Source organism: Alexandromys fortis, unplaced genomic scaffold, assembly GCF_014885135.2.
Source record: "Alexandromys fortis isolate MF-2015 unplaced genomic scaffold, M_Fortis_MF-2015_v1.1 scaffold_102, whole genome shotgun sequence".
NCBI classification, from domain to species: domain Eukaryota; kingdom Metazoa; phylum Chordata; class Mammalia; order Rodentia; family Cricetidae; genus Alexandromys; species Alexandromys fortis.
The window spans coordinates 2,106,096-2,132,387 of NW_026067984.1; the positions used below are offsets into that span (position 1 = coordinate 2,106,096).

Here is a 26,292-nt window from a genome sequence, read left to right on the forward strand (position 1 = left end):
CGCAGCTAGGTGGCGGCTCTGCGGAGGATTGGGGCCGACCCTGAGTAGCCCCCGCGGCCTCCCTGCCCGCCCAGGACCCGCGCGGCGCTCGCCGGGCACGGTCCCCTCCCCCCAGGTGGGGGTGGGGCGCCGCCGGCCGCCCCGCTCCGCAGCTTTGTCATTGATCCCAAGGTGCTTGCCTCGCTGCCGACCTGGCTTCCAGACTGGCTCGGCAGGACCTCGAGTCCTCGCCTGCGTCCTGCCCCCCAAACTGACAGGTGCTCCCTGCGAGTCGCCACGACTCCTCGCCGCTCCTCCGCGTCCCCACCCCCTCTTTCCTCCCTCGCCTCCCCCCCACCCCCGGCACTTCGGCACAGCTCAGGATTTGTTTAAACCTTGGGAAACTGGTTCAGGTCCAGGTTTTGCTTTGATCCTTTTCAAAAACTGGAGACACAGAAGAGGGCTCTAGGAAAAAGTTTTGGATGGGATTATGTGGAAACTACCCTGCGATTCTCCGCTGCCAGAGCCGGCCAGGCGCTTCCACTGCAGCGCAGCCTTCCCCAGGCTGGGCTGAGCCTCGGACTCGCCGCTTCCCCAGTGCCCGCCGCGAGTGAGCCCTCGCCCCAGTCAGCCAAATGCTCCTCCTCGGCCTCCTCCTGCTGACATCTGCCCTGGCCGGCCAGAGAACCGGGACTCGGGCTGAGTCCAACCTGAGCAGCAAGTTGCAGCTCTCCAGCGACAAGGAGCAGAACGGTGAGTCTCGCCCCTCTTCCCCCTTCCCGCTTCTCTCCGTGCGTTCCGGTTGGCATTGTGCGGTGGCGTGTGGGGTCTTTCCTTCAACCCTGGAGCTGATGGTCGCGCCTCTGGCGCTGCAGATGGAGTCCTGTGAGTCCGCGTGCACTTTAGCGGTGGGGAAGCAGGGAGTTTGCAACTTCCAAAACTCACTGGGCAGCGCGAGCCGGAATGCCCCACAACCTCAGCGTGGAGAGGACACTGGGGCTGTGAGAAGGCTTGGAAAAGACATGGCAGGGTGGCATATGGCCAGAGACACAAGTAAAAGAACACCTTTCAAGAAGGATATGAATGAGTTGTGGCAAGTTTGACTTTGCACAGGTATCCGGGGGTGTGGGTAGAGTGAGTTCAGGAAAGACATCAGCGTCCTTAACTGAAACGTTGTCTATGGGAAGGCAGGCGCCAATTAAGAATTAGGTGAGAAGATAAAGGTCAAGAGGCCACTTGAACGTTTGCAAGGCAAGCAGTGATGGTTTTTCTCTTGAACTGTTTTTTTTTTTTAATGTGCCTTTGTGCCCAGAAGTCCTCACCTATTGGTGGTGTGGTTTTTTTTGTGTGTGTGTGTTCGTGAATGACTATTTTGTGTGTGTTGGAAACGACTTAATCCGGCATAGGAAATGAGAATTACTTTCAGCTTTCAAGTGTACCTGAAATGTTTAGAAAACGTTCAGATGCGAGTTCCCCTGGGCTGGGATTGCACAGAGCTGGAGAAAGGGTTCTTTCATAAGGCCAGGGAAGCTTCGGGTGTGTAATTTGCTTAGCCCCTGAACCCCATACGATTTACATCATGCCGTTTCTGAAGTCTTTTGCTCTTGATCTGCCATTATGAAGTAATTCTTGAGACTCTTTTGTAAATAGAAATTTTATACTGCACACGAAACCACAATGCTAATGTAGGCTGCCTGAAACTGGAATACTAAACACCCTGTGTACAAGTGCCGCTATTTGGAAAGAAATGGACATGTTTTTCTACTTTGTCATCTGTTTACAAGGCAACCTCACTAGCCAGGTAAGAAGTCTGTGAACAGCGTTTGCAGGTTGAAAATCGAGCGCAAACATTGTCTAACTGGCAGTGGCATTTTCTCTATATAGGGGATGCTTCAAGGCTCCACATCTGGATTTCAGTTCTGTAAAGTGTTCATTTTTTTAAAAAAAAAGTCCAAAAATGCATAAGTACTCTTCATTATCCCGCGCTGTGCCAGGGTACAGTATCACATTTATCGCTGTGCCCGCTCCTTACTTCTAGCTAATGTGGTGGCATCTGCAGGCTCCTGAACCTGATCAAAGGGCAGTCTAGCGATCGTCTATAATCATACGGCCTGCAGAGGGCTGAGGGGTCAAAGGAGCCACGGTGCCAGCTATACCTAGGCAGGAAGCAGATCCGACCAACCTTTGTCCTGTATCCTGCAAAATAAATGTCCAGTTCTTACTGAATCACCTTCTTCATGACACCAGTGTGCTGGCTCTTCTTCTCCCTGTCCCTGGTCCCTCATCTCTTACTGCCGTGTCCTAGCATCTCCCAGACTCCTCAGGACCTGTGCATGGCCTTGCTCTTTCCTTGTGGTCCTTTCTTGTGATCCATGTGCTATCAGCACTTGGCAGTGAGAGCCCTGGATCTTTCAGCTGCCTACAGTGGCTGGGTTGCTCCACATCTCCAGGAGAGGTGAGTTCAGTAAGCCAGGCCACACACCTTCTGGTGCCATCTGAGGCTGGCTCTTTCTCATTCCTAAGATGTGTGATGCTAAAAATAGCCCAGTCGTTTCCTAATCTGTGGGCAGAGGATGTGGCTATGTTTAGCTCTTGGAGTGTTGGCAGCAGGAAGTGGCGAGCAAAGGAACTCACCTTACCCTTTCCAGCCTAAGGAGAGGTGGGCCTGGCCAGCACTAGGGGGCAGTATAGAGCTATCTTTCTGCACATGCTCAGGTTGAGTTTTCAACTTCCTCAGGGTTGCAGGATTTGAAGCTAACAGGTGGGTGTGAGAGAAGATCCCTCTGAAATGTGACCAGATTTCCTGGAATAACCGCTTCTTCTTCCTTCTCTTTGGCTTTCAAAATTGCCACTTCCTTATTTGGGTTATTGTTCAGCCTCAACTTGGGTTGTGTTTGAGTTTTGATTGCCCTGTTGCTCTTTCTGTTTTGATGATTGTTGCACTCTGAAGGTGTGAACCCTCCTGAAAATTCCACCTACAGAAGCCAGGGGTCCACTTGGTGTGCTGTATGTAAAGGCCTTTCAAAGGTCCAAGGCACTGTTCAAATTAATTTTGTTTTGTGATGATAGAAGCTTGGCTCTGTTTTCAAGGCCCCCTCCCAATGTGTTTATATTCCTAGGCCTTAGTTACAGTATTATTTTGATGTCATAAGTGGGAATTGGATGCTAGGTCTGTTCCATAGTGGATACACACACACACACACACACACACACATGCGCGTGCACACTTAGACTGGAGCATGGGGGCATGACTAAAACTTAGGGACTGGTGTCATTTATCCAGTTAGTAGTTACTTGTTTGTTTCTCTGTTTCCTATTGTAAGATTATAACTCTTGCTATTTGAATGAGAAATGCTTTTTTTCCACCTCCCCCTCACTGTTACTGACGGAGCCCAGGCCTCACACATGTGAGACAAGATCTATACCACTTAACATTACCCCCAGCCCTTCTTCATCCCTGAAGGCTTAATTCACACCCTGAAGGCTCCAGTATGAAGCAATGCTTTCTCAATTTTCCTCAAGGAAATGAACTGAAAAATACCATTAACCTACTTGGAGGGTTTCTGACTGCTAAACTTGATATGACACAAGTGTTTGGGGGTGAGAATGTCTATCGTGAGGTGCCGAAGTTCTTCCTGAGGGCCTCTGTGTTGCAGCAGGAGGAATCACGTATATGTTCAGAAACAAGAGGAAAGTCTTACTCTGTGCACTGATCGTAGTCCGAATCGATAGTAATCCCAAGGCTGTCACTGGTGTCACGCTTCGTGTGAATTGTGTCAGTGATTTTAATTGACGCATAATCTGAAATTGCTTTTCACTGTCCTCATTCTTTGAATTTTGACTCAGAGTTTGCCTCTTTTGAGGCTCACTTGAAAGCATTGGTCATTGCATATGCTCTTTCTATAGGAGCCTTCATCGTTCTTGGGCAACTGAGCTTGGGCAGAATGGTCCACTAGGAATGCTTTTGAGGTTGTTGGTCCCTCCCTAGTGCTGGCTTTTTCTTCTTACTGCTGCCACATGCCTGTACCCTAATCAAACTGTGCCCACCTCTTACCCCTTTAGGTGTAACCTGGGAGCTCTTCTTCTGTGCACAAACCAACCAGAGTCTTTAAGGTGTCCAACAGGACACAGTGTCTGAGTGAGGGCTACAAGGACTTCCTTGCAAGTTAGAGTGCGTGACCTTTGTAACATTTATTTTTGTTATTTAGGAGCTTTAAGAAGAAACTTCCTCCTATGGTTTTGCTCTGTCTGAGAGCCGAGGCAGCTGACTAGGGAAAGAACTCTTATGTAACCATGAGTCCTGGCCTTTCCCTGCAGTAGGCGCAGTAGGTGGGTTTTGAAAGTCCTTTACCAACAGTCTTCGTTTGTGCTGATTCAGATTTACTGCACGTTACATTTAGAAGGTGTTCGGAACATGTACAGGTCCGCAGATGCTCAGGGAACTTGTTAACGCCTGGAAAAAAAAGATGCTGGGATCGAAACTAGGCTTTCTCTCCAGTCGCAGCCCGAGTGTACAGCTCTCTCACTCAGCTAAGCCTTAGCTGCGTTGGTGCATTAGCCTTCCTGAAAGCCCCTTCTTGCCTGTCTGATGGCCCCTTCTACCTTTGTGATTGTAACTTCCGAAGTGTTAAGAGTCTCAGCTCTATCTATAAACTTCCATGCCTTGTATTTAAAAATCCTGATGATAATCTGATAGAGGTTAATTTATATAAAACATCTGAAAATCCAGTATTTCCAACACATCTAGAATAATCCCCATTGGCTTTATTTTGTGTCAAAATACCATGTCATAATCAAAGTTTCTTCATTAGATTATTCTAATTTTAATGTGATGGATCATTTATTTGTAACTCTTGACTGTAGTCTAAATATCTCTGTACTATTCATATAATTGCAAATTCACTTATTAAATGTTTTGTGTTACATATTTATCTCCACTTCTGACTTCACCTGTGAGGGAAAATCTGACCCCTCCCCCTTTCCTTCTTCCCCCAAGACAGGGTCTCTCTGTAGCTCTGGAGCCTGTCCTGGAACTCACTCTGTAGACCAGGCTGGTTTCAAACTCACAGAGATCCCCCTGTCTCTGCCTCCTGAGTGCTGGGGTTAAAGGCATGTGCCACCACTGCCTAGCTCCCTTTTCTTTTTCCTATGAATCTGTCTAGAGGCTTGATGGGGAATTTCTTTTAGCCAATGGCCTTTGAGGGGCTGGATCAGGTTAAGGTGCAGCTTTGGCTAAGATTAAACTCACTGGAGGGACCTGGGATGAAGAAGGGGGTGTGTTTTCTTTTGGGGTACACCTCACTGGCAGGTTTTTGGTTTTACTTTTAAGAGTTGCATGTAGAAGATTGTAGCAAGCTGCATGGAATCACACCTGATGGAGATGTATAATCAACTCCTGAGATGGCTAAGGCCTGACCTATGCTATGATCACGCAATGATTATCAGCTGCCTGCATATGCGTGAACTTATAGGCAGTGCCCACCTGGCAGTTCGGGGTTGGCAGCCCATGCCTACTTAAGGGCTGGGAGAGGTTTGCCCGGAGAGAGAGGTCAAAGGAAAGAGGTTTGCCCAGAGAGAGAGGAAAAGGAGAGAGGAAGGGAGAGAGAGAAAAAAAGAGAAAGAGAGAGAGAGAGGAGAGAGAGAAGAGAGCGAGAGAGAAAGTGAATAAAGTCCTGGAATAAACTGCAGCGAGAAGAGCTCCGGTGTGTTGCGTCATCCTTGCTGGACGAGGTGGGACGCGACAGAAGATGAATGGACATGGGAGGTCCAGTGCTCTGGTTGACTGTCCCTGCTTCCCCGGCTAATACTGATCACTCTTTCTTTGCTTAAGCTACCCCTTCCTGTTGTGGATATTAGACATAGCATCTCCCAGGACAGGTTTTTCTGACCTTTCAGTTCAGCTGTCCAACCTTAGTGCCTCATCAAGGATAATTAGCTGGTTAGGACTTGACCTGCTTTATTAGATTCCTCTTGTTCCTTGACTCTTTTCTTTCAGTCGGGGGGTCTGTTCTTCTTCTCAGATCTTACTATGGAGTCAGAGTCCTTTTGGGAGCTTGGGCCTAGTCTGATTTGTTCTCTGTAGGAGCTATAACCCCTGGATCAGGGTGAGGCAAATCCTGTGTTCCCACCAATATCTGAAATAGTCTGGATGAGAGGCATCTTTATATAGAAAGACAGTGGTATCTATTATAGAAGCTGGCCCTCTTTAAAGCTATCCTCCACAGTGTTTGGTCCTTTCCACAGAAAGATAAACTTGCGAATGGTGGGACAGATCGGAATATTACTTGACAGTTTTAGTGAAGATACCAAATCCCCAAGTGTACCCCAAGTGGGTACCAAGCAGTGGGCAGGTTTCCTAGATATGGTGTGATGTGGGCTACTCTTTTTAAAAGTGCTGTTTGCATGTATGCGTATGTTGTGTCTTCTGAGGGTGGGGATTTGATGTGGGCTAAGACTGCTGAGAATGGGAAGTAGATGAGAAACCAGAAAACCAGGCTACTTTTCATTGTGTGCTTTGACTCAAATAACCAGTACTATGATGATGATGTCTGACCTGGGAAGACCCTAGTATCCTATGACAAGAAAACTGGGTGAGGCCTTAGAGAAAAGCCATTCTTTGTAAAGATATGAGATAGCTTATCAGCAGTTAATTGCTAATGTGTTGATCTATTGTTCCTCATATCAGAATCCAATAGGCCAATGGCATTGTGTTGTCAGAACAAGATACTTTTCAAAGCATTTTTTTTCTATAAGAAGGTTTAGTACTTTGGTCATCTAAGAGACAAAACATTATCTACAAGAACACTTAAGTAAACAGCTACATAATGAGCACATTCAATTCATACATCAGTTTGTCTGGCTAATGCATACTGTAATAATTCCGCTGTATAAGCATAGGATAGTTTGACAAATGACTAAAGGGGCTGCCTTTAGAACTCAGTTTCACAGCAAGCAGGTCAACTGCTTCATGAGTTATTTTAATTAATATTTCAGTTCAGCAATTGGCTGTGATGAAATGGATGCTTAATTTTGGAAAGGTTGGTTCTAAAAATGGAGATGTATGTATTTTTAAAATGTCAATTTTTTATATAGCAATATTTTTCACTAAATGTTTCATAGGAATTGGTGAATAGCCATGTGGTGAACTAGAGCAAGCTCAGTGTGCTCTTCTATGGAAGAAAATTTTATGTCTGTCACACTGTTGGTCCCATTCAGAAGTTCTTTGTTTTTGTTTTTGACAAAGCCAAGAACACCAGAAAATAAACTCACTACAATAGATCAATGACTTAACCTGAGACAACATAGGTTTAATTTAAGAAACTTTCTGTTGAAATGATTAAATCTTAACACAAATGGTCTAGAACTTATAAAGGTGAGCTGTAACACTAAAGCCAAGTACTTAGATATAATATTTTTGTGCATTCTAAGTTCATGTCTCCCACAGTGATGGCGTTGAATTTGCTTCCCATTAAGATCTCAGGCATCACAGATGTTATTCTGGTCCACTGGACGTGGTATTGCTTACTTATGGTTGTCACTGGTCTTGGTGGTAGCTTCCAAGGCTAGCTTTACTGATTTTGCTTTTCCATGGCCTGTGGTAATCCCTCCAACTTTCAAATGATAATGCTTTTGTGCTTGGCTTCCTTCATCCCTTTTCTGTTGAGCTGAGTAATTTCTCCATGAGATGAGGTGTGTTGCTGAACACCTCCTGAGGAGTACTGTATTCCCTTGAAGGAAGCCAGCCTCCCAATTCTGAAGGTACATTGCTGTTATCAAGGTCATGAGTTCTCATTGCTGCAGTGTCTTTTGCACATTGAGAAGACAACAGGGCCACCAGGAAAACACAGACCCCACAGTCTAGGGATGGTTCTTGGGGGCTCTGTATAAGTCCCTCGTTTTGAGAAGCTTTAGGAGTTCTCAGAAGTGCCTGTCAGGGAGCATGTTTATGTTCTGTGTTTGCAGAAAGGGCACAGTTCATCTGCAACCATCCCCTGAGGTACTCAAATAAACAAGTAGCTTAGTGGAGTTCCCATAGCTGGTGAAATAGTCTCCTTAAGTCTGACTCCAAGACAGACCTTGTATAGGCATGTGCCTAGTCTTTGAGAAACAGCTCTTGAATGCTTTTTTTAGGGCTTTGTAATGAGCATGTGTTCTGCCCCCCTAGGTGCTGGGGTTCTGCTGGGTACATGAAGAACTTGTTACTTCCCCCCCCCCTCCTCTTCTTCCTCCTTTTTAAACATCTGCTCTTTGTAGTTCAAGCTGATCTTGACCTCACCATTGTAGCCTAGGCCCGTTTTTTTAAACTCACCATCCTCATGCCCCATCTCTCTGATCACTGGGGCAGTTATTGGCCTTGAAAATCTGCTGCAGGAGGTTGGCAGAACCATCCGTTAGCTCACGCGCTATCAGTTCTGTGTCCACAACAATATAAGGATGAAGAGGACGGACCACACTTGAATAGTTGCTTAGTCTGGATGGCTGATTTCCCCCAGTTCAAGAAGAAACCTTCCTTTAAGCATAGCTGACTTGATTCGGAATGAGTGTTTGAGATAAAAGGAAACATTCTACAGGCGGGAGTAGCCTGAGCAAAACAACAAAGACAAGAAGAGTCTAGACTCTAGAAAGTGGGAAATAGAGAAAGTCGTCCCGAGCGCCTGCATTTGAAGTCTTGGTGCTGTTTTCCTACAGCATTCACAGTCAACATAATGAAAGACCAAATTGTCTTCACGTTTATACTTCAGCTCTAAACCACTATTTTTAGTTGTTTTTTTTTTTTTTTTTTTTTCTAAACAGGCATGAAGGGAAAGGGTTCTGCTTTGGTGTTCATGGTTAATTACTCGTTGCTTGAGTTTTATTTTTCTTTTCTTTCAGTAGTTAAGCATATTCTGAATGGGCTAGACAAGCAAACTGCATAATCTCCCTCCCAGCTCCCGAGCCCTGCCCTTGTGCGCTCACACTATTCTGCATTGCCTCCTTGATGGAAACAAAGAGCTATTTTCACACTTCATTCATGAAGTAGATGGCATGCAGAAGGAGGCTGGGGGGGAGGGTTCCAGAGGTTGACCAGAGGCAGCTTCTGTTACAAGGCATTGGTATAATGAAGCTGTTACTTAAGCACCACATCAGCCTTGCTAGTTCTAAGTGAAGAGGAAGTCAAGTGCAGTAGGATACTAGTCCTTACGAGACAGATGCCTTTGCTGAGAAACTGCGTTCGTTCTCTGTGGAGGTTCCCTCTGGCCCCTGTATATATCACAATGCCTACAGGATCTTAAGATAGGTAAGGACCGGAAATGACTCAATGACTGTGAGTGTGCTTTGTAGATATGCTGCCAATATTTGCAGCTGTGCTGTTGCACCCCAGGAATCCTTGCTCCTGGTGGACGCTGTTTCAAGCACTTCAGTGTTTGTACGATAGAACTGGGCCTCTGGCTTAGGTTCACCCAGCTGCCCACTATACCTGCCCTTGAATCACAAAATAGACGAGAAACATCAGCAGAAGTTGGATTTCTATGACACTGCTGCTGTTTCTGGCAGTTCTTGTTTTCTTTCCTGGCTCATTATATGGATGTCTGTCTTTCAGTCATCTTTTTTTCTCTACTGAGGGATAAATCACAGCTTATGTCCCATACCGTCACACCTATAGCTAGGGTGATTAGAAATGTAAATTGGGAGCCATTAAAGTGCTGTAATTTCCCTTTCTATAACAACTGAGGGAGTTTATAATCAGTACATTTGCTTTAGATGTGAGCAAAGACGGGAGCAGATGAGATGAAAGAAATATTTTCCTTCCTTCCTTCCTTTCTTCCTTCCATATTTCTTTCTTTCTTTTCTTTCTTTTTTCTTTTGTGAAACAGCATCTTTCTACATAGTCCTTGCTGTCTTGGCACTTACTATGTAGACCAGGGTGTCCTCAAAGATCTTTCTCCTCTGCCTTCCAAATGCTAGAATCAAAGGTGTGTGCCAATCATGCCAGAATTTTAAACTGTTTTATCGGTGGGTGCTTGCTTTCTCACTCAATTTAGAAAACTGGCACAATTCAAAGTATGTATTTCTTAACTTGTCCTATTTTAAACCTAGACATGATTACGGGGGTTGAGGGTCACATTGTTTAAGAACTTGGGAGACACCATAAATCTACAGCAATGCTTGGTAAAGTGTGACCTGCCATCAGATCACTGAAGAACACACTTAGCATGTATAAGGCTCCAGTTCTGATCAATAACAATAAAAATAGTTTCACTAATAATTAAATCTGAATTTATTATAGCAGTTTTGTAGATACGTAAAGAGATTGAAATTGGATATATTTGAAAAGCATGGATCTGTACATACATAGTTGAAGGAATGAGACCTGGGGGCCGAGCTGTCCAGGTTGATAACAAAAGAACAACAACAATAATAATTATAACCAACTAAATTGGGTGGAACGGTGTCTCAAACTCTGCATACAGTTCAGTGTGCTGTTGCTGGCACTCCATAGGCCCGTGGAGAGCCTCACCGTACCCAGACCACATGTCATAGCACAGGGGACATTTTCATGGCGTCTGATGCAATTTCTATCCATTAGAGATATAGATATCATGGCAACAGCATCGTTCTCTGTGTGGGTCATTGTGGTCAAACTTGTCTTAGCCATTTGCACACGAAGCAGCCATTTAAGACTAGCATAGCCTTCCACGTTGAAATGTGGCCAGGATATCGCGAGCTCCTCTAGAAACTTAACTGGTGATACTAAACCACTAAAGAGCAACTTTCATTTCTGTTTTCTTGAGGATATTTGCAGACTTGAGGTTTAAAGGCGTGATTAAGCACATGGAATAAGGAATTAAATAATCTCTCTGCTTCTTAAAAGCAGTTTTTCTTTCCTGGTGGAAATTTATTTTTAATCTGCACCGATAACTTTTAATAGGCATCAGTTGGGCACCCCATTAAGCTAACTGCTTTAAAAAATGATTTCCTTCTACAGCCTGCATTTACATCTTAGGGAACCCATTAGCTTGTCTGGATTTCCCATTTCCCTTGCAGTGTTCCTCTGCAGCCTGTTCTGAATGGTTAGCCCGCCACAGCAAAAGCCTTGGAGGTGCAGGCCTTCTGGAAGAAGTGCAAATGCCACACTTTGCATTGGAAAAAAAAAAAAAAACCCAGGAAAATGGGCCTCATAGGCTATATCTGCCGAACATTGAAAACTGCACAAAGCACAGGAAATACTTCTGGCATGTGGGAATCTGCAGGTTTCCAAACTACAAACACCGTTCCACAAAGTTCCCCGGTAGTGGTGAATTATATGAGACCACGTCCATCTAAGCAAGGCTTGTTTAACTAGCTTGTGGTTCTGGGGCTCATTCAAACACTCTTAAACAAAATAAAGGGAATGGATGTAATAACTTCTTTATGGAAAGTCCATAAAAAGCTCGAGGGCCGTGTAAACAAATTGGGTCATTTACTAGATGTTTAAGTGATAGATTTGCAGTCCAAATTTAGGGCTGCATGCGCTGCTTCATAGGGTCGTGCCTGGGCTCCATCTTGAGAGTAAAGGGATAAATTTGTCTGTTTGTCTGTTTGTTTTTGTCTAGCACTTGAAATCCCACTGTTGTTATTTTATAGCATGGCTTGAAAACACCTAAGACTGAGTTCGTGCCCATCTGTCTGTCCATTCCACTACATGTGAGAAGTTGAATTGGCCTACTTTTTGGTAGCACTGGGTTCTATTAAAGGAAAATATGATGATTGAAATTGAAATTTTCCTTCTGGGCTCAGGCATGTCTAAACTAATTGTAAAATAATTGTTCTGGCTCAGAAGAGCAGACCTGTAGCTCCAGCCATGTGAAAGAGAAATTCAACAGCCGTTATGATTCATGGTCATCGGAACTCTGCCTGTCTTGGAATTAGACCTCTCTTCAGAAACCTCATACGACATTGGTTCATCTTCCTGGAGAATTGGATCTTAAATCCAGTCCTCGGCTGTCCTCTCAGCAAAGTCTCTTTGCTACGTTGGAATATTCCTTCTCCTTCTCAGAAATTGAGCAGGAGGGTTGTGTCACACTGATCCAGAACATGGGGCCTGTATAGGTGAGGACATAAACTTTGCACCTAGGGTGAACAGCAAAAGTCAAGCATGCTTGCGGGCATTGGAGTGGGCAGAGATGGTACCTAATATCTACGTCAAGTCTATAGCATATCTTAGTTCTCTGGCATCCCTCAGCTCTGCCTGGTTTCCTTGGCTTTAAAGGAAGTGAGTAAGTAATTCATAGTACAAAACAATGAATCAATGATCCTTTCTAGCTTTTAATAACGGATGCTGTCATATCATGTTGGCACCTCTTCAGCACTGCTGTTGGAAGTTTGACAGAGGAAGTAAGTTCTTCGACTTTGAGGTTTAAACAACAGACAATGGTGGATTCTATAGTTTCTGTGCAATGTGAAACTTGCTCTTTCTTCCCTCCTTTCTCACTCTCTCTCTGTCTCTCTCTCTCTCTCTGTGTCTCTGTCTCTGTCTCTGTGTCTCTGTCTCTCTCATGATGGCCTTAAGTCTGAAAAACAACAACAAAAATCTCTAAAGATTTTCTCTGAAATTGGATTCTCTGTGATTTTGCATACAACTGCTGAGATTGGGGCTCAACTCCTTTATGTGTTTGTGTGCTATCTGTCTTCACACAAACTCTTTGAATTGAGATGTAAGTGACGGAGGAAGGCTAGTTCCTACTCAACCTGTGAAGCATAATGGAGCATGAGAAGTTGAATTAGCTCCTGTGTTCCTCAGCTTTCCATCACTAAAGCAGTTACCTCGATAATCAGTTTATAATCAGTTATAATCAGTCTTCTTTGACTCAGGGTTGTAGCAATTCTCACTCATGACTGGACAAACCCACATCTTTAAGTCATTGGTTGGGCACAGTGCAGCATAGTGGAAGTCTATGGCTGAGACGAACAAGAGGGAAAAGTGCAGGTCCTTGTTTCTTGCTGTACCTTTCAAGGACATGGTCCCAGTGATATAAAAAACCCCTACTAGACTCTGGCCATTTAAACATTCTATCACCTTCCAAAGTGCCATTCTGGGCACCCAGAGCTTCACTAAGTCAAATTTCGAGCTGCACCTAAGTTGTTCCTAAGTAGAGATGGAGACGTATGACCTCTGATGACCACTGAAGATCACAGCTAAAGGAATGAGCAACTGCAAGAAGAAATTCCTGTAAAGGGGCTACGGTCCAGGCATGGGGGTACTTGTCTTGAAACAGAAAGTAAAAAATGACAAGGGTCAAGAGAAAAGTTTGAAAAGCAATGAAATAAAAAAATAAGGTGACCAGAAAAAATAAACTTGAACAAATATTTGAATACTTCAATACAATGAGAGGTACAGAAGAACAGCTAAGTAAGGGTGTGAGAATTTGAGACAGACATAAGAAAGAAACAGATATAGGAGTGGTCCCAGAGCTAAAGAGGGGAAGCCGTGTTTTATTTCTGTACTAGCATGTTAGGGTATTAAAGACAGGCAGAGAGGAGGGACAGGCTCCACACATGGGAAAGAACAAGACCCAGGCTCTCATAGCCCTTACATACTGGGAATGCAGGTGAAATTCACAGACTCTTTACATTCTCTCTGTTGATTTTCTACCTCACTCTTAGGTAAAGCACATTTCTACTATTGTGTAAACAGTACGTGTTGGTGTTCACGAGGCCATGCACATGCGTGTGTAGAGGTCAACAAACAACTTTAGGGAGTCATTTATCTCCTTTCACTTTTGCATATGTTCTGAGGGCCAGGCATGACGTCATATGCTATAATTCCAGCGCTAGGGAGGCTGTGTCAGGAGAACTGATCAAATTCATGAGGGCCAAACTCATGTTGCCAGACTTGAGCAACATGTCCAAACTCAATGAGCTACGTCATTGGCCTTGACAGACTGAGTAGCGAGAAGTTCTCTTTATGCCGGCCACACGCCTGTTTCTCACTGGAGGGGCAGAAAGGGTGAGATCCGTGATATGTCTAAGGGATTCAGCGTTCTCTGATCATTGTACCATTTCCTTTGAAAATCAGAACACTGAACACATCGGTTTTATTGTTCCTTTGATATCCTAGGACCCATCTTGCTGATATCTCACTGCCATCCAGGGATTCAGTTTCACCTATGTTTAGATGTGGCTGTCTTAGTCTTAGTACTCTAATGTGAAATTGCAGCTTCAGATGGGCAGTTTCTGTATTCCAATACAAAAGCTCCAAAGTATGATACACTCCATTAAAGAAAACACGGAGGTTGTGAGTGAATATTGACATTTCTATTTGCTAGTAAAATTTTTATCGTTGTATTTGTATTTTCTGCATACTGTCATTATCCAAAGTCTGGTGCTGATTGCCTCTGACACAAACTGTGCCAATGTCTCCTTATTATTACTCTGTGTTCTAGTGGTGTGGAAATTCCTTCTGTATATGTGTTACTTGTATTGGTTAATAGGTAAAGCTCTTTCAGCCAGTGGCTTAGCAGAATAGAGCTAGGCAGTAAACTAAACTGAATGATGGGAGAAGAAGGTGGAGTCAATGAAATTCCACGTAGCTGCCCATAAGAGGCAGATGTGCTGGAATCTTGACGGCAAGCCACAGCCAGGTGGCGATACACAAATTAATAGAAATGGGTTAATTTAAGATATAAGAATTAGCCAGAGATATGCTTAAGCTATTGGCCAAGCAGTATTGCAAATAATACAGTTTCTATGTGATTATTTTGATCTGGGCAGCTGGGAACAAGCGAAGAGCCTCTAACAAAAATCTAGGTTTTAGCTTCTCCTTTTTCCCCCTTTGATCAGCTGCATGAGGGTAATGCTAAATAGCTTCCCCACAGTGGGGCTGTGGTAGAGTCAGGTGTGGTTGAGCTACTCCAATCAGGTGTGGATGACCTGGGGATCAGACTGAAATTCAGGTTCTGAGTTAGCAGGTCCTGAGTGGAGCCTGAGAGTTGGCATTTGAACAAGTTCTGAGGTGGTGGTGGTCCTGCTGGGCTGAAGACTAAGAAGCAAACCTTTGTGGCTCCCAAGGGCTACTGAGATAGCCCTTATTCCTTCTTACACAAGATGCCCACAGCTGATTTGCACATCTTCATGTTCCCAATGCCCCGTCATCCCTCTGGTCCAAGAGGTCAGTTCAGACTTGTACACTGTTGTTCTAATGGCCTTGTCACACTCTGGAAACAGGTCTAGCAAGCGTGGTTATATATGCACTTGGTGTTCCCAGCCAGTGTGGCTTGTGATGTACCAGAAATTCTTTTGGAATGCTAAAGGAACCCGAGGCTGTTCTGCCTCCAGGATAGCACAGCCTTCTATGATGTCAGTATCTAAGGGAAGATGGTGAAGGAAGAAGAGTGTAGCGGGAAAGGAAGAGTTGCAGGCAGAAGCCTAGGCTTGTGAGAGAAAAGCCTACTCCTTTGGCATGTAATTGTCTTTTCACAGTTCAACACATCGTTGTGGAAAAAATAGAACTGAAATGTTATTTGTTAACGATGAAGGCCTGTATCTGACATTCTATAGAACTATGTGAATGTTACTGATAAGACCCGAGCAAGCCAAGAAGGGTCTCACATTTTAGATTTAGATTAGGTTCCTAATACTTTATTTTGCTTTCCTTTGAAAACATGTACTTAATATTTTTAGATCATTATTTTACTAGCCTATATTTTCCAAACTTCATCGAAAGCAATTGGTAAAATAAATAATCAGTGTGTTTACCATATTCAATTCAGTGTTTTGATATGTGTGTCCACTGGAGAATCACTACGACTACTCATCTGGGGCCTCACATTGTTATCCTTTTGGGACTATGAGGTTACCTTTCAAAGCTATATTTCTTTAATACACATTTGTTTGGTTTTTATTCGCTAGAGGATCTGTCAGTGTGAAATCAAAGCACAGAGGATTTAGAATGTGTATACCCTAGTTCAGCTGCCAGAGGCTGGCAATACTGCCCATTTATAAGTGCTTGTGACTGGAGCAGAGGTTCTTCACACTTATGCAAAGCCCACAGATATTTAGGGGTCATCCTTCCAGATGCTCTGCTAAAAAAAAAAAAAAAAAAAAAAAAAAAAAAAAAAAAAAAAAACCCTTTTTCCATTTCTCTGCTTCCTGTTCTCATTTCCAAGCTCCCAGAGTGTTCCAGTAGTCACCACTTGTCACTGTGGGTTTATGGTATCAATGAGTCTTATCTCCCATGACTTTTAAGTGTCAGTCAATAAAATGTTGACTAATCTTTAACACAGTGCCTCAGCTGCTAGGGTCTTGAGTGAAATACAGACAGCACACTTAGAGCTACACAGCCTGTCCTGCTGAGCTGTTGGCTTCTGGGATCCTAAACCATCATCTAAGATCTTTAAGTGAGTCATATGCCTGATTTCACAACCGAGAGATGCAACTAATGTCTGGCTTCGTTTTGAGGAACTAAAAGGGTACACACAGGATGGCCCCAGTCTTTCTGCTTAGACTGAATAAAATTGATGAACCAAGAACCCGATGGGCAGATTATAATGATGATGCCTACAATGCTGTTTCCTCAACTAGAAAACAGAAATGTATCGTTTCCAGGAAAATCCACTTTTAAACTGTGAACTTTGTGATCATGTCTCTTTACAGTTGATTTGTTCAGAAAAGATCATGACCTCCCAAAGTTTATTTGCAAAAGCTTTGTCTTTAGGATTCTCTTCCCATTCTGACATTCTGACTTTTCAAATTAACCTCAGCTGCAGCTCAGGTGTTTTCTCTTGATTTTTAGTTTTCACTCTGTACATTGGGGTTTTAAGATTGGCAATTCTAATTCGTCCTCTGGAAAGCAAAAAAATATTTGAGAAAGGGCTTTTTTTCTTTTGTTTCATTTTTTGTTATTGTTGTTTTCTATAGTCACTTAAAAAATACAAAGGCTATCTTTTCTTCTTCCTTGGACATGAAGTTGATTTTCTCAGCTCTGAACATATGAGATTATGGGCAAGCTTTCTGTAGCTCTGGCATATGGACAAGACAGAAGCAGACCCTGGAGAGAGAGTTCAGAATTCATAGCAGGAAGCACATGCCAATATTATTGTGTCACAAGCAAACTAAAATCACCCACTGCTGTTTACATAAGCATGGTGCCTAGACTGCGCAGGCTTGTGATGTGTGCAAGGGAGTACAGTATTTGAGACATGTAAAACCAGGCATGTATTCTATATTGGCTTCCTTTCTCTATGATGGAGTGTTATTAACGGCTTCATTGTTTTTATTATTTATCATGTATATTTAGATTCGAAGTCAGCTGCAATTAGAAGTGGTGACATTTAGCAGAAACGCAACCTGGCTTTGTACCATGTGTACCATGTATAGGCAGCCTCATCCTGGCGTCCTTCAGGCCTGGGCTAAGGACTTGGGTGTGCTGATTATCTGATTTAAAGTGAACTTTTTCAACGATGCATTGCTGGTCTTTGTTCTTTTCTATGTTACACCTTATTCAGGATCTTGGCTTATGTTTCAACTCCTTGAAAAATTTGCCATACATACTTTTGAAAAGAACACATATTGACATCAGGCGGTAGTGGCACATGCCTTTAATCCCAGCAATGGGGAGGCAGAGACAGGCGATCGCTGTGAGTATGAGGCCAATCTGGTCTGCAAGAGTTAGTTCCAGGACAGCCAGGGATGTTACACAGAGAAACCCTGTCTTGAAAAACAAACAAACAAACAAACAACACAAGAGAAAAAAACATATTGACTTGCTTTTTTATGACAGATACACTTATAAGCTAACATCTCATTGATTAAGGACAGCAGACTATGAGAAGCATGTATGGGAGTCTCCTGTCTCGTCTCTGCTTTCACAGGACAAATACCTGCAATAATTTAAATAGTGATAATATTGCTGTGCGCTGTCCCAGTGGTCGTGGAGTTCTGGAGAAAAGAAAGTGACTCATCTCCCGGGGTTATGTAATATCAAATGTGCATACTGACCAAGGCTTTTCAAAGTTCCATGTTCTTCTCAGATTCTTTCTACCTAGCCCTTAGCTGACTCCAGTCTAGAATATTCTCTGGCAAGTGTCCAACTGACAGAGCTTGGCAAGCGTTTTGTCTGATTCTGCTCTGTGAGAGTCGCTCCCGTGACTTGGTGTCAAAGGCAAGTTTCTCCACAGAGCTGTTGATGGAGAGGGGGCAATCTTTGGTGCAGAAGTAGAGGTTTCCCTTGTGAAGGATAAGAGAAAATTAAAGCAAGGAGTAATTCTCCCATGAACCAATGGAGCTTTACTGTGCAAATCCTCTTACTCAAGGGATAAAGCCCAACGTATTTAAGAAATCATCTTATGTTTTGAGCGCTGAAATTTAAACATTGGGCTTTGGCTTTTTGTTTGTATTTCAAACATTTCATTCTTAATATTTCCTTTAGTGTTTCCATAAAAAGACAATTTTTTATGTTTATTTTGTAGCTAGTTATCCTCAAATTAGATCAAAGAGATAATAAACTTTCCTGAGCTTCAATTTTCAGGCTAATTAATCAATGCTCTTTATGTTTAACAACTTGAAAATTATTACAGATTTTCCCTGAGCTGTATTTATCTATTTTTGATGCTAGAAAAAGAAGAAAAAGAAATAACAACTGAAATCAAATCAAAGTTTTCTACAGCTTATTGATAGTTTAAGTCCTTTAGAGGCTAATAAAAGAAACTGAATCTCTTTAGCGGCGATTAGAACATTGAAGAAAGTGGCTGGCTTTGAGTAGACCTTTAGTAAATCAATTTGCTAACTATTTAATACCAGACACCTCCTGAGACTCGGGCGAGAGCTGGTCTCTGCTGTCTTCCTGTCAGTCTAGCCACCAAAATTGATTTCCACATTTTGTGTGTCCCTTAGATCTTTGTACTGGAACTGACAACAGGTTAAAGAATACTTCATATCTTAAAACATTAATAGGTTTAGTTCTAGTGTGATCGATATCGTCCGTGAGTCACCAAGGTAGAGTTGTGATGAAAGAATTTGAAGGGAATCTGAGTTCTAGGTAGTGGTTATCTCTTAATATTTTCCCCAATGATGTAATATCAACAGATAGGTATGGCATTTCCTAAGAAACTTAGAGATACTGTTGACTATCTCTACAATAGCAGACCTGTTACCCTGTTACCCAGTGACTTCACGCTCCTGGTGCTGACTCTGGTGACTCCAATGCTGTGACTCAGTGATGGTGTTGGTCAAACCAGAGGTTTAAGCAAAGCTCCGGAATAAGGTTTTGCTTATTTTAGTGATAGTAAAATTGGGCAGATACTCACCTTCTGACGTTAAGACAAGTCATACTCTACAGACGACAATGTGACCTGTGTTGTTAGTTTACTCCATTCTGGAGAATGCAGTCTAAAGCGGGACAATATGGCTGGGAGAAGAACATTTTTTTTTCCTTTGCATCTAAGCAGGTTACTGGACGTTTCACTCCCCCAAAAATTGACACCTGGAAACACCTAGAGATTTTAGATGTGGACTATGTTGTTGTGTGAGTGCATCTTCAGCTATAGGAGGGATTCAATTTAATTTCTTGTGCCACACGTTTTGTAGGAAGGAACGATTCAATTATTTCTAACCAGATGGAGACTGGAACACCAGGCTCAGATTTCGGCTAATTGAGAAATACCATTCTCTGCCTACAATAAAATCCAAATGCTAAGCCGACTCTGGAATAAAGGTGGGAACCACCTTCTTTCCTTATATTCATGCCGCGGATACTGTAATCAATACAATAGTATCAGTACTCTCTCTCTCTCTCTCTCTCTCTTCTCTCTCTCTCTCTCTCTCTGTGTGTGTGTGTGTGTGTGTGTGTGTGTGTGTGTGTGTGTGTGTTAGGGCAAGGGCACTGAACTCAGTCCCTGGAAAGCTCCTTAACTGCCATCTACATTTTTATAAGACAGGGTCCTTCACAGTCCTCCAACTAGCCAGTTAGGTAGGGCTGACTGGCTGGCAAATCCCAGGCATCTGCCAGTCTCCACCTGTCATCGCTGAGTCATCTACCACACCTTGTTTTATTTGATTAAATTCATTTGCTTATGCATTACTTTTACATGGGTTCCAGTAGCCCAACTCAAGACCTCAGCTGAGCTTCTCCCCAGGGACCTGTAGTATCTGTCTTCAACTGGAGGTCTCTCAGGAGGAGTCCTGTTAACTTATTTTTTGCCTTGTGGCAATCTAGAGCAGAAACCTTTCTACACTCATTCAGCAATGTTACAATTTAATTATTAGAACTTTTATGCTATTGGAGATTTCAAAATTTAGCAAAATCTAACCTCATATTCATAAGCCTGTAAATACCTGAACATGTGTATCCCTCACTCCCTAACTACACTTGCATGATTGCAGAAGTAGCTCCCTGGGAAGAAATCTGGTTTAGTTTAGTAATAAGCCCTGCTGTTCGATACTTTTTGGGAGGCAGCTTCACAAATGAAATCCCTGAGCCTCGACCAGGATAAAGGCTGAGGCTGTTGTAGGTAGTATAAGTCTTTTTCCTCCTTTCTCTGCTTTGTTTGCTGTATACACCTAGAACCTCACTACAGGCAGTAGGTACTCACCATGCAGAGACAAAAACTCAGAGAGAAAGAAAAGTGTCTACCTTTCCCCTCCATCATACCCACAATGTCGTGTCCAGGGCTTGGTAGACATTCAGACATTCAAAACGTAAGCATTTAAATCTATGAAGATTTGATTTTTTTATATGATTTGTTTTGATATACTTGATAATTATTGTCATGTTTTTATTTCATAAGTATATCTACTTGCAATATAGCACGTACAAGCATTTTGAAAAATTTTATAATTACAGGTATACATAGATTGTTTTCATAGCACAATCCTACTTATTGTGCCTTAGGAAGGGAGCAGCAGTTTACACCTTAGCTCTTGGAGCTGGGGTGTGCAAGTTAAGCTGAAAATGACAGTGTAGGAAGAGAAAAAAAAGACGCAGAGGTTTTGCAATTTTCTAGGCCCTGGGACTTCACAGAAAGATGTAGAAACCGAAGGAAAGAGACATGGGGCCTATGTGCTGTTTTAATTGCAGATGGTAAATTGAAGAAAGGGCTAAGATAAAGGGACTGGGGCTCGGGCAGATATGGTTTAGAGGAGTGTATGAGAGTGGCTGCAATAGGTCTGTCTATAGATCCTATCTGGGTACCATCTCTTTCTTCCTAGTGGTAAGGGTCATGTTATCCATCCTAATTTGGGGAGAGTGGATTTCATGCCATCATCACAGGGAGAAAATATGATTCATGTTTGGAGGTAGACAGTGAAGCTAAAACATTCTCCTTATCATTATTTCTCAGCTGTCTTCAGCTCTAAACAACCCTCCTGCTCAGGCAGAGGGACTGAAAGTTCTATTCTGGAGCCTTCAAAGTCATCGCTTACAATCTTCCAACTTTCCTAGCGGCGGGCAAACTTTCTCTAGGAAGAGGGGGTTCAGCCAGTGCTGTCGGTGGGGCATGTCTGGGCTTGTCCAAAGAGTACAACCGTCCTCTTTCCTGGCAGGGGTTTTCTTGCTTCCCTTCCTGAAAGTAAAGCCAAATATTACAAATACTGTGTCATCCAGTGTGTGATAGCAATAGTTTCTGGTAGGATCAAACCTGTGTCATCTTCAATGGGTCCTCAAGTGTGGTACTGGGGAAAGAGGTAGTGGGACAGGGCTGCTTTTTAGTTAGTGCTGTCCTTGACTTCCTTAGGATCCAGAGGTCATCCAACTAATACACAGTTAGGAAACCTGGAGTGTTATGACTCATTTTATTTTGGCTGTGCACAGTAGAGACCATTTCTTGCCTAGGAAGGAATTCCTTTCCAAGTGCCAGTGTTCACCACACAGCCCTCAGCTCCTCTGACTGAATAGGCAGTTTCTTCGCATCGGCATTCTTGTGGGCTTAGCTGCCTGGAACCTCTTCACCCCTCATTAATAATTTCCTGGGGCCAGTTTGTTATAAAGATACATTGCACATTGCCTTGCAGACAGTGTGAGCGTGTATGTCTGTGAGTGAGTGTGTATGTGTGTGTGTGTGAGAGAGAGAGAGAGAGTATGTGTGAATATGGGAATCTGTGTATGAGTGTGAATATGTGTGTGTGTTTACTCCGTAATGACCCAAACCAAATACTACGAATATGCCCAAGAGAAGAAAGTGAGCATCAAACCCCGTTACTGCCATGTGATCCAAGGACACCAAAGTCTTAGGAGAAATGTCCTGAAAGCTCTTCCAACGAGTGGCTTCAGTTCCTACGTTGTCCACCTTTGAACTATGTGGCTGGTTAAAGAATGGTTTAGCATTCTTCCTAGGCTTTGCATTTATTAGGAAATCATAGAATAAATTGATCTTTTTGTTTCTTAATTGAAAAAGAAAGAAATAAAGAGAAAAAAAGAAGGCAGGCAGGAAGAAACAGAGGGAGGAAGGAAGGCCTTTTTTGGAAAAGCTCACTGAGGGTGCGGGTGAATTTGGAGAGCGTCGTTGGAGCTAACACCATCCCCTGTGTGCTATATTTCTTTCCCACCTTTCTTACCTTGGTGCTACACATGCCAGCCCTGAATGTCACCCTGCTTAGATGGCAGGCCTCCAGGGCAGTAAACCTCTCATAAGAAAAGCTGTGAATCGTGCTGAGCTAACATTACTCATGGCGCTCAGAGGACGGAACAAACAGTCCCTCCCCACTAGAGAATCCCCATTGATCACAAAAGCATCTTAAATATCTCTGCATGTCTTCATAACTATTTCCATGAGTGTATAAATACTAGAGTGATATGTGCTAGTACATGATAAATATAAATATTTCATTCATGGGGGCCAGAGTAGGAAGCAGAAAAGATTATTAGTAACGCCCTTCCTAAAAAGACATTTGCTCTTCTCGAAATGCTCTCCGGTGAGCCCACGCTACATTGGGAACAGCTCGGTGTTAATTGTTAACTCCAATCCAGAGGCTGCAGTGAGAGCGAGGCAAGCTGCATCTCATTTCGTTCTAACAGACGGGCATCTAAAGCACAGCGTTTGGCATTAGAAACCAGGTCACAGCAAGGCTGGAGTTGGCCCTTTAGGGTCAGGAATAAAAACTTGGCTCTGTCTTTTATCCCAGAGGCTAGCGTGGCTCCGGTCAAGGCAGGAGAGGGCATGCCCCATACTCAGAGCAGAGACATAGTAACAATCAACTGTGTTGTTGTTGGCACCTAACAAGAAATGTTGTTTTCCTCACATCTAAGGCTTTGTCTGGGAAGAAGATGGCTTCCAACAGGCGGCAACCTAAAGTGACCCCCCTTTTCTTCTTGGTTTCCTTCCTTTCTCTGTTTGCTTCATTTCTTTCTTTTTTTATTTTTGTGGTTGCTTTTTCTTTTTTTCTTTTTCCTTGGACACTTGTTGGAAGCATTGGGAATATGTCATCTGGTTGCACACCGTGGTCTTTATAGCCAAATGTGTATGGGAGAGTGTACATCATACGAGAAATTACAATGTTCACAGGTGGCTTCTAGCATGGCCCCCAAAGTCTGTACTAATAGATTGGGGAATTATAAATTAATTTGTCTTCCTAAGTATGATAAATTCCCAAGCACCTGCCAACTTATTGAAATAAACTGCCGGCGTATTTGATCCGAACGATGCCTGCTCGAGCTTTCTTACCTGGGCCTCCATTCTTATCCATTTGTGATTTCCCTTTGGAGAAACCAAGGGAAAGGCCTTTCAGGCTGCAGGATAAAGAATGGCGAAACTTCAGCTCCGGAGTACTGCACTGTCTTGACTTTCGAAAGAAGCCCTATAATTTTCATTTATGATGCTAATCCCCCTGAAGCATTATGTCTTTTGTTTTTGCCTGTGAATGCTGCTACACCCCAGTGCAAGCAATCACTTGGTTACGCTGTCACTCATGAGTGCGTCATCTGCTCACTCCTGCAGGTGAGCAGCCTGGCTCCTCCTGCCCTCCTGCCTCTGGTCCTCTGTCCTCTTCCCTTCCTACTGACCAGGTCCACTGAGGCCTCCTTCTCCCTGCGCAGGCATTGGTGATTCGGCTAACACACCTAGACCACTCTCCTGGCCTCTGACCACAGGAACAGGTCTGAGTGCTGTTCCCACCCCAGCCTCTCAAGTGGAAACAAAGAGAGTGTGTGTGTGTGTGGGGGGGGGTCCTTTTTTATTCTTGCTCAAGCGATATCCAACAGTCTCCAGTAACTTGAGGCTGCAAGATATATTCTTAACTGTTTCTGCAATGGACATCTTCTGGTTAAGAAAATCTTTAAAAATACAAAGACGCATGCTGGGAGTGACTTAGATGCCAGAGGTTCCTGTTCAGTCCTCCCACCTTGGGGAGGTGAGGTCAGTCTGGAAGCAGTGAGGACATTGTGTCCCTCATGTAGGTGGCTGCAGAGGAGCTGGAGAATAAGGCTGACTCTTGCCTGCCTGCTTTCTCCTCCTTTCGGCTTGAAAGGGTCACTGATAAATAGAAAAAAAAATAAAAGCCCCCCGTTTTAGAAAAGTATAATAAACAAATATAAACTTTCCATGAAAAGAGTTTTAGTTAAAAAAAAAAAATAGTCCATGTGGTGAGAGAATGCGGCAGCCCTTCCTTTAGTGATGTTGGTGGACTTGAGCTCTTTCAGGAAAAGGAGTGGTTTGTAAGCAAATAACTTCTGGGGTCACGTGCAGTAAATGAAAATTAAACCATAGCCTTCCCTTCCCCTCAGAGTAAGAACCTTGTTACCTAGAATATTTGCTTACACGTACGCTGTTAATGCAAGTCAACCAGAGTGAGTGGAATCCTGGGCAGAACTGCAGGGTTTGCAATTCGGGTTTGCACCTTTTCTAATTCTGTTTGCTTGCCCACTGGATGCTGTGGAGACGGTGCTCTTGCTCTCCCACGGTGTGACGGAGTAGTCCATATTTCAGGTGGCAGATAAGGACAGATTCGGCATTCCACATACTGAAAGCTTCCCCTCCACACCTTCTGCGCCAGGCCTGAAGAGGGCTTTGGTCTTGCTCTTCCTTTTTGTAGATTCTGTAGACGTTTACAAAGCATACTTGACTGTCACGGAGATGTGAAGCTTCTTTCCTGAGTGCTCATATACTGAGAGGTCGGTTCCCTGCTGGGGACAGTATTTTGGTGGGACAGTATTCTGGACACTTAAAGAGGTAGGGTCTAGTTACAGGAAATAGGTACTGAGACAGAACTTCGAGGTGATGCCTGGTCCCGGTCCCTTCCTTACTCTTGCTTGTGTTTTCCATGAGACAAAGAATGCTCACTCCAAATTCCCCATTATCAGGAGACTTCTGGCCCAGACATCTGGCTACAATCCATTGAGATGGTTAGCCATGAACTGCAATTTCTGAAAACTGTGAGCAAAAATCCCTTCTTGCTTTTAAGCTGCTCCTTTGGGTGATTTATCAGAGGGATGTAAAAAGTGATCACACCTTTGAGGTGTTGTGTGTATCTGCTTTACAAGGCATCAGCTTAAAAATACAGACAGCTGTTGAAAAGACAGATGTTGCCAAGCCCAATAGAAGGTGGACTATGGATTTCTCCCAGTTTATGTGTGTATGGCCTGATTGGCTTTGAAAGAAAAGAACTGAAATCTTTGTGCCGCAAGTCTAATGACCGAGGCATCCCGGCCACTCAGGGGTGAGCAGTGTCACACAGAGGGACTGGGGGCAGCTGTGTCTGCTTCCAGAAGAGAATTGAAACCAGACTGCTGAGTCTGTGTGGTCGCTAAACTTCCCAAGGTGCTTTTTGCAAGATTTTGAGTTTACAGTCACCACCCCAACCTGATGGATAGACACCCCAGCCTGTCAATTGTCCCTGTGGTTTTGTTGGTTAATTCTTAATAACACTCCATAGGTGCTTTAAGGAAAAGTCCAGATGTTGGGGATATGAAGAAGGTTTTGCGGATAAAAGGTAAAGTATGGATCTCTGAAAGCAACAGTCAAGCAGTATAAGTTCTGGCTGACCCAACTCTTGGTCACATGATCTGTACTCAGTCTTTCTCATCAGTTAATTTCTTACTTCATTGTGGGCTTTCAGCAAAATCTTAGCCTGATTAATATATATTAATTACTTTCTCCATCTTCTTGGCTAGAGAGACTATAATTACATATAGGAGTTTCTAAAAAACAAACTAGATAGTCAGAAAAATAAGTTTAAACTTATTTGTTCAAGCAAAGGACTTGTGTGCATTTTCTTAGGTCTGTGTGCATCAGATTTGGCTTTAAATTATTTTTTCCTGTTTTGTGTTCAGAAACTGTTAAGGTTGTCCACTTTCTCATGAAGTCTGCATCTGTTTTGAGTCCCCACATAAAGAGCTACGTGTTAAAGAGAATCCTCTCAGCAAGAGGC

At 43.4% G+C, this 26,292-nt stretch overlaps 1 protein-coding gene across 1 annotated transcript in view; it reads left to right on the forward strand.

Annotated features, from left to right (window-relative positions):
* The first annotated feature begins 356 nt into the window (after positions 1-356).
* Positions 357-26,292, forward strand: part of Pdgfc (platelet derived growth factor C) — a 142,302-nt gene continuing 116,366 nt past the window's right edge. The window contains exon 1 of the mRNA XM_050158756.1: positions 357-732. Within this exon, the coding sequence (XP_050014713.1) occupies positions 615-732 (118 nt within the window). The 5' untranslated portion in view covers positions 357-614. The remainder of the gene's footprint in view (positions 733-26,292) is intronic.